General features: G+C 35.3%; 1 protein-coding gene across 1 annotated transcript; it reads right to left on the bottom strand.

Moving 5' to 3' along the window:
• Positions 1 to 411: 411 nt before the first annotated feature.
• Positions 412 to 12367, bottom strand: anpepb.1 (alanyl (membrane) aminopeptidase b, tandem duplicate 1). Its single transcript, XM_051689734.1, is given in 21 exon segments — positions 412 to 894; positions 1222 to 1303; positions 1401 to 1541; positions 1637 to 1804; positions 3040 to 3150; positions 3230 to 3318; positions 3406 to 3553; positions 3648 to 3703; positions 3822 to 3955; positions 4680 to 4756; positions 5354 to 5529; positions 6448 to 6513; positions 6644 to 6709; positions 6864 to 7007; positions 7264 to 7275; positions 7277 to 7378; positions 7547 to 7701; positions 9046 to 9172; positions 9268 to 9404; positions 9562 to 9704; positions 10746 to 12367. Coding segments are annotated over 21 exon segments (2925 nt in total). The 5' UTR covers positions 11378 to 12367; the 3' UTR covers positions 412 to 735.
• Positions 12368 to 12761: the final 394 nt, after the last annotated feature.

The raw sequence follows: 12761 nt of genomic DNA, 5'->3' as shown, positions 1-12761 counted from the left end.
CTTCTAAAACAGTAGCCATATTACCTCTACCAGTTATGTAATTTACTGCATGTATTGAATGATACATACGCTATCATATTGAGAGCATTGTAATGTACGATATGATACAATATTTTTTACATCCCTAATATTCTGAAATTACTAGTTAATCGATGATCATAACTAATGAACATAACTTTTAATTTATTTATTTGCAAATAAGGAATGCTGCAACACAAGGGATTTATCTGAATGATACAGTCCCATAAAGTACCACAATACAAAGTTCTAAAATTGTCTAGAAAAAAACAAAGTAAAACTAGTTTAGAGATGTAGGTATGACAGTTAAACAACGGTGCTGATTTCATAAAAGTGTAAGGGTTTAGTTGGATATCATTAATTACTCATATACATAGAAAGAAAACTCAGTGTTTCAAAAACTTTGTTTATTTTCATTGAACAAAATACCAAAATAATACATTTAACAAAAAAGTTTACACATTAGAAAAATCAAATTTTTACAAAAATATTAAAGTGGAAAAAATTAACAATCATAACACTAAGCATTCTTTAAGGAAAGTCTTTATAAAGTATACAGCATCATAGGAAGAAAGTACCTCTGGAAAATATTACAATCTAGAACATCATGGAGAATAAATAGCCATTTCCTTTCATGCTCTAACCATCTAGGCCCAGCAAAACAATGAGTCCCAATTTTCCTCTCCTCATCAGAGCAAACAAGCTACATTATGTGCATTATTGTGATTTAGACTCATCACTGAACCATTTCAAGACGGATTCCTTGTTGTCTTTGACCCATCTGATGTTTGCTCTAGTCCTCTCGATGGACTGCTCGATGGCGAGGGTGCCTGAACCAAAGCCTACATCAGCATTGTCATCCCTGAACTGAATCAGCTGTGTTTATGAAATAGGGAAACTGATTATTTCACAGGGTGTAAAATAGAACATTTAGGTATAATAATCTGCTGTGCAAGACGACATTTGTTAAATTGTTAGTCATTGTTTCTTCCTCTTTATCATGCTGGATTGATGGTACAACACCACACCTATATGTGCTTGTTGAGCATTTGAAAGATTGGTCTTCACTGAAATTAAGGGGCTTAGCCAAACCCATTAATTGCAGTAGAAGGGGGTGCCCACATACTGTACTTTTGGCCATGTAGTATACATCAAACTCTATTGACTGCAGGAAATAAACCAGTCCTGGGGAAGATCACATACCTGTTGCAGTTCAAATTCAGTTGAGAATCTCTTTGTTATACCATTGATCAGATTGGAGAAAGAGAAAGATCCACCTCCATATCTAATGGGGAAAGATAGAACAGTACATTACAAAACAGGGCTGTCAAAATGTATAAGCAAATAAGAACGTAATCCTTCAGTATCAAAGTCCAACTCACTGATTGAAAATGTATTCCCAGTTGGCCCTAACAAAGTCCCAAGCCAAAGGTTGGCCAACCACATTGCTTGCAATGCTGATAATGGTAGAGGTGGCATCTTGCTTCCGAATTAGAGTTGCATTCAAAGCGTATCCCAGATACCTACAAAATAAATTAAATAACAGGCATTTAGCATGATGGACTAAATGCAATGCACATGAGAAAAGTAAGACCTAGTCAGCCTACAGTGAGCTTACCTGTTCAGTAACCAGGGCTGAGTGGCACATGCCAGTGCAGCTCTCAGTTTCTCTGCCTCTGAGGCAATGGTGGCTTTTTTGAACATTTCCCAGGCAAAGTCCCATTCCTTAGCACCTCCTGCAGCAATGGCGCTGCAGTACACCGTAGACCTCAAGTTGGCTTTAATACTGATGCAGAGAAAATTTAAAGCAACAAATTATGAAAATGGTAGTTTTCTGTTGATCTACTAATTTAAAGGGATAGTTCACCCAAAAAGGAAAATTCTCTCATCATTTACTTACCCTCATGCCATCCCAGATGTGTATGACTTTCTTTCATCAGCAAAACACAAGCAAAGATTTTTAGAAGAATATCTCTGCTCTGTGGGTCCATACAATGCAAGTGAATAGTGATCAGGCCTTTGAAGCTCCTAAAGGAGACAAAGTCAGCATAAAAGTAATCCACAGGACTCCCGAGGTTTAATCAATGTCTTCTGAAGCAATCTAGTTGGTTTTGGGTGTGAACAGACCAAAATATAGGAAGTGTAATCAAGCTTGAAATCATGACCGCCAAGGATTCTGCTGTCAAGATTTACAGTGAAAAAGGAGTTACATTTTGGTCTGTTATTACCCAAAACCAACTGGATCACTTTAGATGACATGGATTAAACCACTGGGGTCATATGGATTACTTTTATGGTGACTGCATCTACTTTTTGGAGCTTCAAAGGCCTGGCCACCATTCACTTGCATTTTATGGACCTACAGAGCTGAGATATTCTTCTAAAAATCTTAGTTTGTGTTCAGCAGAAGAAAGAAAGTCAAACACATCTGGGATGGCATAATGATAAGAGAATTTTCATTTCTGGGTGAACTAACCCTTTAAGATAATTTGCTGCCTTTATTATGATCTATAAATGTACTGAAAATACTGAAAATTGGTGACAGACCAATATATCGGCGAAGCTGATTAACTGGCCAGTATTTTACTTACAGTATTTATTTATTTTTTTGTGAATGTTGAGTAATTATTGTGTAGAATTAATGTAAATTCAGCACTTTTGTGTATATTATTTACTTTAATTAAAATGTTTAATATATATCGTCAATGTATCAACCATCGGCCACCCTGATGTCTAGATATCGGCATTGGCCATTAAAAACCCATATTGGTCGATCACTTCTGAATATGCTTATAAAACAAATTAGCAATTATAGATGACTGACTGATTGATTGATGATAATATTGGCAATTAATATTGATATATATTGATTATATATATATTGAATATTGATTATAAGTAATGATATTTTTATAAGTAGTATTATCTAATTTAACTAAGAAACAAAAGGAATCTGCTTCAGGATAGTTTTTAACTATGAGGTTACAATGAACTCAGTTTTTATTCCTGAGTGAAACTCACGGGTTGACGGCTGAATTGTTCATCCACTCTTCGAACCATGTTGAGACTAGAGTGTTACAGTCTTTTAGACCAGTGCTGCAAGCAACTCTGAGTGCATTTACTTGGTTATATCTGCATAGATGAAGACATAAATTCGTTGGAACAAATCTAAACATTGAAGACTTATCATGCCTATATGCCTATGACTTACTGGTCAGTATGTCCTTTTGCGACATCCGTCCAGTTTGTTAGACTTTTGAAGTGTTCATACAAGGGTTCCACCTGTTTTCTAACATATGCCTACAGGTATAAAAATATGTATGTTAAAAATCAAGACCAATTCCGTTTGTATGATGTTCTTAAATTACCAGTAGAAGGAAAGCTTACCTGCATGGGGCCGTACACCTCAGTGCGATCAAACATGAGGTAAAAGTAGTCCAAGTTGTCGAGAGCTGCCTCCCACGGCATGTACTCGGTTTCATTGTGAAGATACTTTGTGGTTCTTAGAGCCAATGTTGTTGGAACAATTTGAGCTCTGTTAAAGACAGAGATGCATTTGAGTATTTTGACTGACCAATGGAAATTATACTCAAAACTTCTGTAGAAAGGAGTAGGGTTTCAGATCTTACTTGGCCAGGTTGAATGTATCATCAATTATTTGTGCTCGGTTAATAACAGGAATTTTCTAAATTGAAAACGAATTAAACAGTTGCTGTCAATTATTATGAAAAAACGACTACATGACTGTGTTTGCTATAAGTAACTTTAACAACACTTCCTCCTTCAACAGTTCTCCTTCTTACCGGTCTTGATGTCTGGAGAATATTGAGTAGGCGTTCCCAGTTTTCACTGTCATAGTTAACCCTGTAGTATCCTACCACATCGATGTTGGCCAGAACCCACTCATTATCTTTTGTTTTCATGTTTACTTTTGTTTCTAAACAACAAAATTAAACACAGAAATGAATAATATAATATTATATTATATTATATTCAGTAAAGCAGATACAATATTGGCCTTCACAGGTCAATGATAGTTTGCAATATTAGCAATTAACAATAATAATTAACTATAAATTAAAGAACTAGTTCTCCCAGTAATGAAAATTCTGTCATTGTAATTCTGCTTTGTGCTTTTGCGTGCGTGCGTGCGTGCATGCGTGCGTGTATATGTGTGTCATTTCCAGTCCCCTTTCACTTTCATTATATGGAAAATTGCGGGCAGGATAATTTTCAAAGATTCACTTTCTGTGCCCAATGCAAGAAAGAAAGTCATACAGGTTTGGAACAAAATGAAGGAAATGATGACAGAATTTTCATTGTTTGGTGTACTGTCCTTTTAAATTAGAATAAAGTCAGTGTCGTTTGTGAAAAGACTAAGACACAACAGCATTGAGGATGTTGGTCTTTTCAGTAATAGTGGTGTTGGTGTAGTGGACTGAAGTACTGAACTAGTAAACAAAAGGTTGTTGGTTCAATCCCTACAGTCACCACCATTGTGTCCTTGAGCAAGGCACTTAACTCCAGGTTGCTACAGGGGGATTGTCCCTGTAATAAGGGCACTGGAAGTCGCTTTGGATAAAAGCATCTGCCAAATGCATAAAAAGAATGTAATAGTTTTAACTCTTTATGGATTAAAGCTCTGCAATTTCAAAACTCACCTTCTTTCTCTAGCAGCCAATCTAGATCTTGCATTACTCCTGTCTTCATCCATTGAATTGGTACAAACCACTCATAACTAAAAGAATTAAGAATATTCTGATATAGTAATTGAAAATTTCAGCAAAACTTAAAGGTGCACTCAATAGCTTTTTGTTTATGTCACCTTAGACTACACTGACACCTAGTGGCATGGATGCAGCATTATTTAAACACAAGCTTTCAGTTACTGATGACATTGTGGAAATTCACTTTTCACAGTCAGTCATGATTAATGTAATTTATGAGGGAAAGTGTTCAATAACAGGGCGGTTACTGAGATTAAGTGAGTTGTATTCGGCTGGTCATGTGATCATAACATGGCCGCCCCCATGAAGAGACCCTCTCAGTTTAGAATAAAACAGCTTTTATAAGGTTACTGATAAGACTGGAGTCTTCATCTCATATGAGTGCTCATGATTTTATACATATGTTTCAAAATTGCTATTCATTTCTTTAGGAGTAAAACTTTTTTAATTAGGAGTGCACCTATAATGATGGATTCTTATAGATTCATATTTTTTTATATGTAATGAAAGTATCTGATAAACTGTGCTGGAATTGAAATCCTATTTCATGCAGGACAGTAATAGGTCCTCTGAGATGTTTACATCACTTTTTTCTTTTTTTTACATACTTGAATTCTGAAGACCTTTTAACTTCAGAGACAGGATCAAGGAGGAAGTGGTTCTGTGAGATCTGACCAGTTCTGGTGTCAATAGTGACCACAGGAAAGCCCATTTGAAGAACCCAACGGTCCATAATCTCATGCACCGTTTTGGGGAGGCTGTCCGGTCTGATCTTGTTCACGGCCTATAAAATTTTCATCATGGTTCATGAGTGCTTGTCTTTTGTCTTGAAAAATCAGATGGTAGATATCAGCCTTTATTCTACATACTAAACCACAAAGTCACAAATTACATTTTTTTAAGGCTTGCCATTTTCAAGGAAATCAATGTAAAAATGGCTTTCTTATGACTGTCTCAGCATATTAAGCTTGGATAGGAGAAATTATTTTTAAGGGATAGTTTGCCCAAAAATGAAAATTCTCTCATCATTTAATCACCCTCTTGCCATCCCAGATGTGATTGACTTTCTTTCTTCTGCAGAACACAAACAAAGATTTTTAGAAGAATATTTCAGCTCTGTAGGTCTATACAATGCAAGTGAATGGTGACCAGACTTTTCAAGCTCAAAAAATCACATAAAGGCAACATAAAAGTAACCTATATGACTCCAGTGGTTAAATCCATGTCATTAGAAGTGATATGATAGGTGTGGGTGAGAAACAGAGCAATAATTAACTCCTTTTTTACCATTCACATTCTGAAAGTGAAAGTGGAGATTTATAGCAAAAAAGGATTTAAATATTGATCTGTTTCTCACCCAAAGCGACTGCATCGCTTCAGATGACATATATTTAACCACTGGAGTTGTATGGATTACATTTATACTGCCTTTGTGTGATTTATGGAGCTTGAAAGGTCTGGTCACCATTCACTTGCATTGTATAGACCTACAGAGCTGAAATATTCTTCTAAAAATCTTTGTTTGTGTTCTGCAGAAGATAGTAAGTCATACACATTTTGGATGGCATGAGGGTGATTAAATGATGAGAGAATTTTCATTTTTGGGCAAACTATACCTTTAACATTGAAAAAAATCACCTTTAAAGGAACATTCTTATTTTGCTTAATAGATGAAACTGTATTTTATCTTAATGTAACTTACCATTTGAAGATGGTCCCAAAGGTCTGTGTACACAGTGTTGTTGTATTTGAAATAATCCAGATAGGTCTGTTGAAATAAACTGGTCATGAATGTCCGAAAAAATCCAACCAACATTCAACACAAAAAAACATATTCCATTTTGACCTTATTTTCGATTGTACATCACAACAAGGGTTGGTGTACTGAGGGAACTTACTTTGAGTCCTTCAGTAAACACTGATTCACTGAGGAAATCAGATAGCATTCTAAGTACTGATGCTCCCTAGAGGAAGAGACCACACATTACCAGATATTCAACATTGTTTAATAACTTTATAACAAAAACATGCCACATAATGTATTCAGAATATTATTCTTTATTATTTGACATTGATGTCATAAATGTTTGAACTTAGAAAACAGCTCTAATACGCTACCTTACTGTAGGAGATTGCATCAAACACTTCATTGATTTGCTCTGGTCTTTGGATTTCCTCTTCCTTAGAGGACAAGGGGTGAGAAGAGGCCAGAGCATCTATGGCAAAAACTCGGTGCACATCATTCAGAACGATCAGGTCTGTCTGTGGGATAGATACAGAGGAATTAGGTACAGTATGTGCTTTTCATCCCTTTTGGTACTGATACTAAAATCAACGGCAGGGTTGTACGCCATTCAGAATTTAGTCGAGAAAGCCTTTCGAATTCCAATTCAAAAAGTTTGCAAAAGCAACACTCCATCCTTTGCTAAATTAAGATTAGATTACAAAATGATGTAGTAACAAACCAATGGCTTTTTATAGTGTTTATATGGCTTTGGCTTTAGCTTCAACCACTCACAATGTTCCACATATGGCTCAGCTTCATTTGCCCCGAGATATTCAACATAGGATGCAAAACCTTCATTGAGCCACAAGTCGTTCCACCACCTTAGTGTCACAAGATTTCCAAACCACTAATAACAAACAGGCAGAGAGGGAGATATATTATGAAAAAGCATTTACAGCCTTTAGAGAAGTTGTAAACCTTACAGTTTGAAGCTGATAAAAGATGACTTCAAACAAAGCAACAGTCGATATCAGATAAGAATGCTTGTTTCAAACTGGAAAAAGACACCTGATACCTGGTGGGCAAGTTCATGGGCAATAATAGTAACAATCCTCTCTTTGTTTGCATTTGAGGATAATTCATCATCATATAGCAAGGCAGTCTCTCTGTACGTGATCAAGCCCCAGTTTTCCATTGCACCAGCACTAAAGTCTGGCAGAGCGATTTGATCTGTGCAACAATGGGAGGAATAAACCTTGAACAAAGCTTAAATATTTTAAAGAATGAAATATATGATTATGAAGGCAAAATATCACTTAAAGGGATAGTTCACCCAAAAATGGAAATTCCCCAGTCATTTATTCACCCTCATGCCATTCCAGATGTTTATAACTTTTTGTCTTCTGTTGAACACAAATGAAGATTTTTAGTAGAATATTTCAGCTCTGTAGGTCCATACAATGCAAGTGAAAGGTGACCAAATCTTTGAAGCTCCAAAAATCACATAAAAGCAGCATAAAAGTAATCCATAAGACTCCAGTGGTTTAATCCATATCTTCAGAAGTGATATGATAGGTGTGTGTGAGAAACAGATTAATATTTAATTTCTTTTTTTACCATAAATCTCCACTTTCACATTTTGAAAGTGAAAATGGAGATTTATTGTAAAAAGGGACTTAAATATTGATCTGTTTTTCACCAACACCTATCATATCACTTCTGAAGATATGGATTATGTCTTATGGATTACTTTTATGTGGCCTTTATGTGATTTTTGGAGCTTCAAAGTTCTGGTCACCATTCACTTGCATTGTCAGGACCAACAGATCTTAGATATTCTTCTAAAAATCTTTGTTTGTGTTCTGCAGAAGAAAGAAGGTCCCACATATCTGGCATGAGGGTGAGTAAATGATTGGGGATTTTTCATTTTTAGGTGAACTATCCCTTTTAATACACATACTGAGATAACAAATTGTCACCTAAAGGAATAGGTCGCCCAAAAATGAAAATTCTCTCATCATTTACTCACTCTCATCTAGTTTCTTTGTTCTGTGGAATGCAAAATGAGAGATTTTAAATCAAGTCATATGGGTTTACTTTGAAATGAAATGAGGGTGAGCAAATGATGTCAGAATTGTCATTTTTGAACAATCTCTTTAGGTGAACTATCCCTTTAAAGTACAAATGGAAATAACACAATTCACTCATAAAAATAATTGTAAGATATACACATTTAATTTTCATAACAAAATTCCGTCAAAGTGAATTGAGTATCTTTCATAAAATATCATTTACAACATTGTATTTAATTTTTATTAATTTCTTTTTGTAAAACATTACACAATTCAATTTGATGGCATTTTGTTATGAAATTTAAAAGTGGTAAATCTTAAAAATAGTCAGTAAATATATATTAGTGTGCCATCTGACGATTGAAAAGATCTATAGTAACTCAATATGTTAATTTTCATTTTGAAAATTAAATATGAAAAAACATCCTCAATTTTAAGTCACAACAGAATAAACAATCTATGTAAAGTTTATGTAAAACTAGCCTATATCATGCTCTCTCACCTGATTTGGGCAGTGGATAGGATGCATTGTAATATTCCTCAAAGAATTTGAGAATCTTTCTAGTCACGTTAAGTGCATACTGCCCTTGGCCTGCGTTAATGGCTTCTTGACGGGCAAAAATTCGAATCTATTTGTGAAAAAGACAACATTTGGAACTGTTGGAAATTGGTTAAAATGTTTCATTGTTTTAAGTTTTCTTAAAATTTTGAAAGAGATACACACCTTAGGATTCTCCTCATTTTCTTCAATTCTACCGAAATCGCTGACAATAAATGCCAACAAATAGGTTGACATTTTTTCTGTGGCCTCAAATGTGGTTTTGGTTACCTCAACGCCATCCACTGTAGTGTCTTCAATTACTAAACATAAAAAAGACATCCAACATATTGACTGGTGACATTTTTTATGATTAGATTGACAAATCAATATTAGACCTAAAACTTCTTGTATATGTATTTTGGTTATTACACTCTATTGGTCTTCAAGTGACAAAAATAAGTTATTTTATTTAGTTACTCATTTCATAGCCATTGGAAAGGGCTTTTGTTCCACGATCATGGAGAAGAGTGACATGGAATACAGCTTTCATTGCTGGTTCATCAAAGCAGGGGAAAGCTTTCCTGGCATCTGTTGGCTGCATCTGGGTTGTCGCGACAATTCTGAAAAAGAAGGAATTATAAGTACTAATTAAAAAATGATACTAAACTATATGTTTTTCTGTACAACGGCCGTATCTGGAGTGGTAGTGTGCAGGTACATTCAACCAAATAAATGCACCCTGATAGCACATGTTCATCTCTGTTTGCATCTGGAACACAGTATTTTTATGTTGTTTGTTCATCTGTGCAATACATCTTTAAGATAGTGTGTCAATAAGTATGTCTCAGATGCCAATGAGCCATTCAGCATATGTATTTGAGATGTTTGATTTAGAATGTATGCAAATCTGATCTTTTTAAGATGTTTAGCAGGTGATAATTAGATTGTAATGCTTTCTGGATGAAAAGATCTAAAACAGACATCTTGGAGATGCACGTGTGCCATCTGGGTATCATTAAATGTATACAATACGTGCTTAGGGTACAAATATGTACCCAAAATGAGTTAACTAGAAGTACACTGCAAGTATAATTTTCCAGTCTCGTTTTCCAGTAAAATACCAAACATTCTTAAAAAAAGATTAATTTACTTGAGAAGCAAAACGACATGATATTTTGTTTTGTTTTCAAAGAAATCTAACAAAATATAGTAACATTTATGCCTATAACAAGAAAAAACGATTTGCCAGTGGGTTAAGAAAAAAACCTGATTCAAAGGAAAAACAAGTTTCTTTTTCTTACCCCATTGGCAAACAGTTTTTTCTTGGTTTAGGCATAAATCCCACCAATTTTTGTTAGATTTTTTTGAAAACAAGACTTAATATCCTATGCCATTCTGCTTCTCAATTTATTCTTTGTTCTTGTAAGGATGTTTGGATATATCTACCAGAAAACCAAACGAAAATAATGATTTTTAGCAGTGTAACAAAAGAGGTCCATTGTACCTTTAGATGTATGAATATTGTTCAGAATAGGTGAAACTGACAAGTCACAAATACAGCAAAATTACGACAAAGCATCTCAAACATCTAATAGACATTATGGATGTAGCATAACCATGAAAAAAGTTTTTAAATATACAGTACATCAAAATCTCCTTACTTCCTCACTCCATTCTCATCATATTCACTCCGGTAGAAGCCACCCAAGTCATCTGAAAGCTCTCCTGAAAACTCTGTGTAGAGCTCATAGCTTTCCCCAACAGTTAATCTAGCTTTCAGGCGAATCACCAAATACTGCGTTTTCGTCTCCATCCGGATCCAGTCGATGGAAGGAGCCGGTGTGCTTCCGAGAGCTCTCAAGATTGCATCTTTTGTCATATTCAGTTTATTGGCGTGAATGAGGATGAGGTCTGTCTCTTGCACACATTTAAAGAACACGCTGGACTTCCCCGTGAAGAAGTAGGCCCCCGGCTGGAGCCGTGGCCACAGGGTGATATTGTAGGATTCTGGAAGCAGGGTTTGAGGAAGCCGCCACTGATCCCAAGGCTCATTTGATTGAGCTGTTGTTGGAACTGTTGCTGCTGTTGTGGTAGTCACTTCAATGGTGGGTTTCACCTCATTCTCATTCTTCTTGGACTTCTCTTGGGAGTAGACCACTGAGAGGGCTATGATTGTGGCTACCGCTCCAGCAGCTACCACAATCCCCACTATCCCTACAGTTTTACTGATGTAGAAACCCTTTCCCATGCTTGAGAGATACCGTACGACAGGATGAGAGGAGTGAACTGACATCTGCACAACTTTTTTATTTAAGACATGCAAGGGAAGACTCCCCTCCCACCTGAATTAATTGTTCATCCATTAAAACAGCACCACTCTGGTGTACAAGAGGGCATCTGGAACCTCTTTCAAAGGGTAAGTGATACCCGTGACGGGAAATTCACGTGAAGTATTATCTGAATATGATAAGGCCCAATTGAAACCACAAAACACAATTCTGAATGTTGCTGGCCACTGTTCTTGAACTATACCATTGAATAAAATGTTAGTTCTCAATGCCTCTCTTGCTGGAACTATTCTCTGAACTCTGAAATTGTTGAATTGTTTGCTTCTATTGGTTTTGAATCACAGAGTATGACAATCTGCAGTAATGATCTGACTCGATTAAGCTTCTAAATTCACTGTTGTAAACTGATTCATTTTGCTGACGCAAACTTGCATTTTACAAAAGAATGAGAGGACAATGTCCTCAGAAGCAAATGTACATCAACACGTGTGTCTGTTGGTACTGTTGCTGGCATAACTGTTAAAGGATAACTAAATGTCACTGCTAACCACTGTCATTTTCAGGGGAAGTGAAACCCATAGTTTAACCTTGGTTTAGCTAAATTACCTTGCATTTACCAGGAGCAAAGGACAGGATTAGTAACAAATGAACTTGTAAAATACTCTGCCAATGGTTGTCAGATTGGACTTTGTGCATATTTCCAAAAACTGTCAAATGAAAACTGAATGTAATATATTAATTTGGCCTTTGGATTTTTTTTGCTTTTTTTTTGTTTTTGTTTTTTTGTTCCAGGTATAATGTTTGTATGCTTTAAATTACTCCTTGAAAATCATGTATTATTTTAACAGCCAATAGTCAGACTTTTCACTTTTATAAATGCCTAGTGTTTTGAATGGAGTAAATGCATTGCTTTGACAGTTATCAGTCTTTGATTCAGACTCTTCCTCATCATATTAACTCATATCTACAAATAAACTACAAATAAAGTGTTCATCAAAGTCATCCAAGTCTCCATAAAAACCTTTGCTATTGTCGTATAATCTCAAAGCAGCATTATCACATTTTATATACGGTGTCATAAATGAGCAGTAGTACCTCAAAAGAAGCACAAACACACACAGAGAAAAAAATAGCAGTTATGTAAAAACTGATAGTTATGACTTTAATATATTTTAAAATTGTAATTTTTGGATGATAAAAAGGACCAAAAACTTTCATTGTTTTCTATTTATTCTCTAATTTATTTTAATTTTCATTGATTGCAAACAATAAATATTTCTGTGTCTATTTATTGTGTCCAATCATGCAATATTTATCTAAATAACCCTTAATCCGGTGAAAAAAATATTAAAGAATTGCGACTTAACATTCTTCATTCTTCATCTCAAA

Source organism: Myxocyprinus asiaticus, chromosome 46, assembly GCF_019703515.2.
Source record: "Myxocyprinus asiaticus isolate MX2 ecotype Aquarium Trade chromosome 46, UBuf_Myxa_2, whole genome shotgun sequence".
NCBI classification, from domain to species: domain Eukaryota; kingdom Metazoa; phylum Chordata; class Actinopteri; order Cypriniformes; family Catostomidae; genus Myxocyprinus; species Myxocyprinus asiaticus.
Note: the sequence above shows the minus strand (reverse complement) of the source record. Positions and strands in the feature narration are given on the sequence as shown.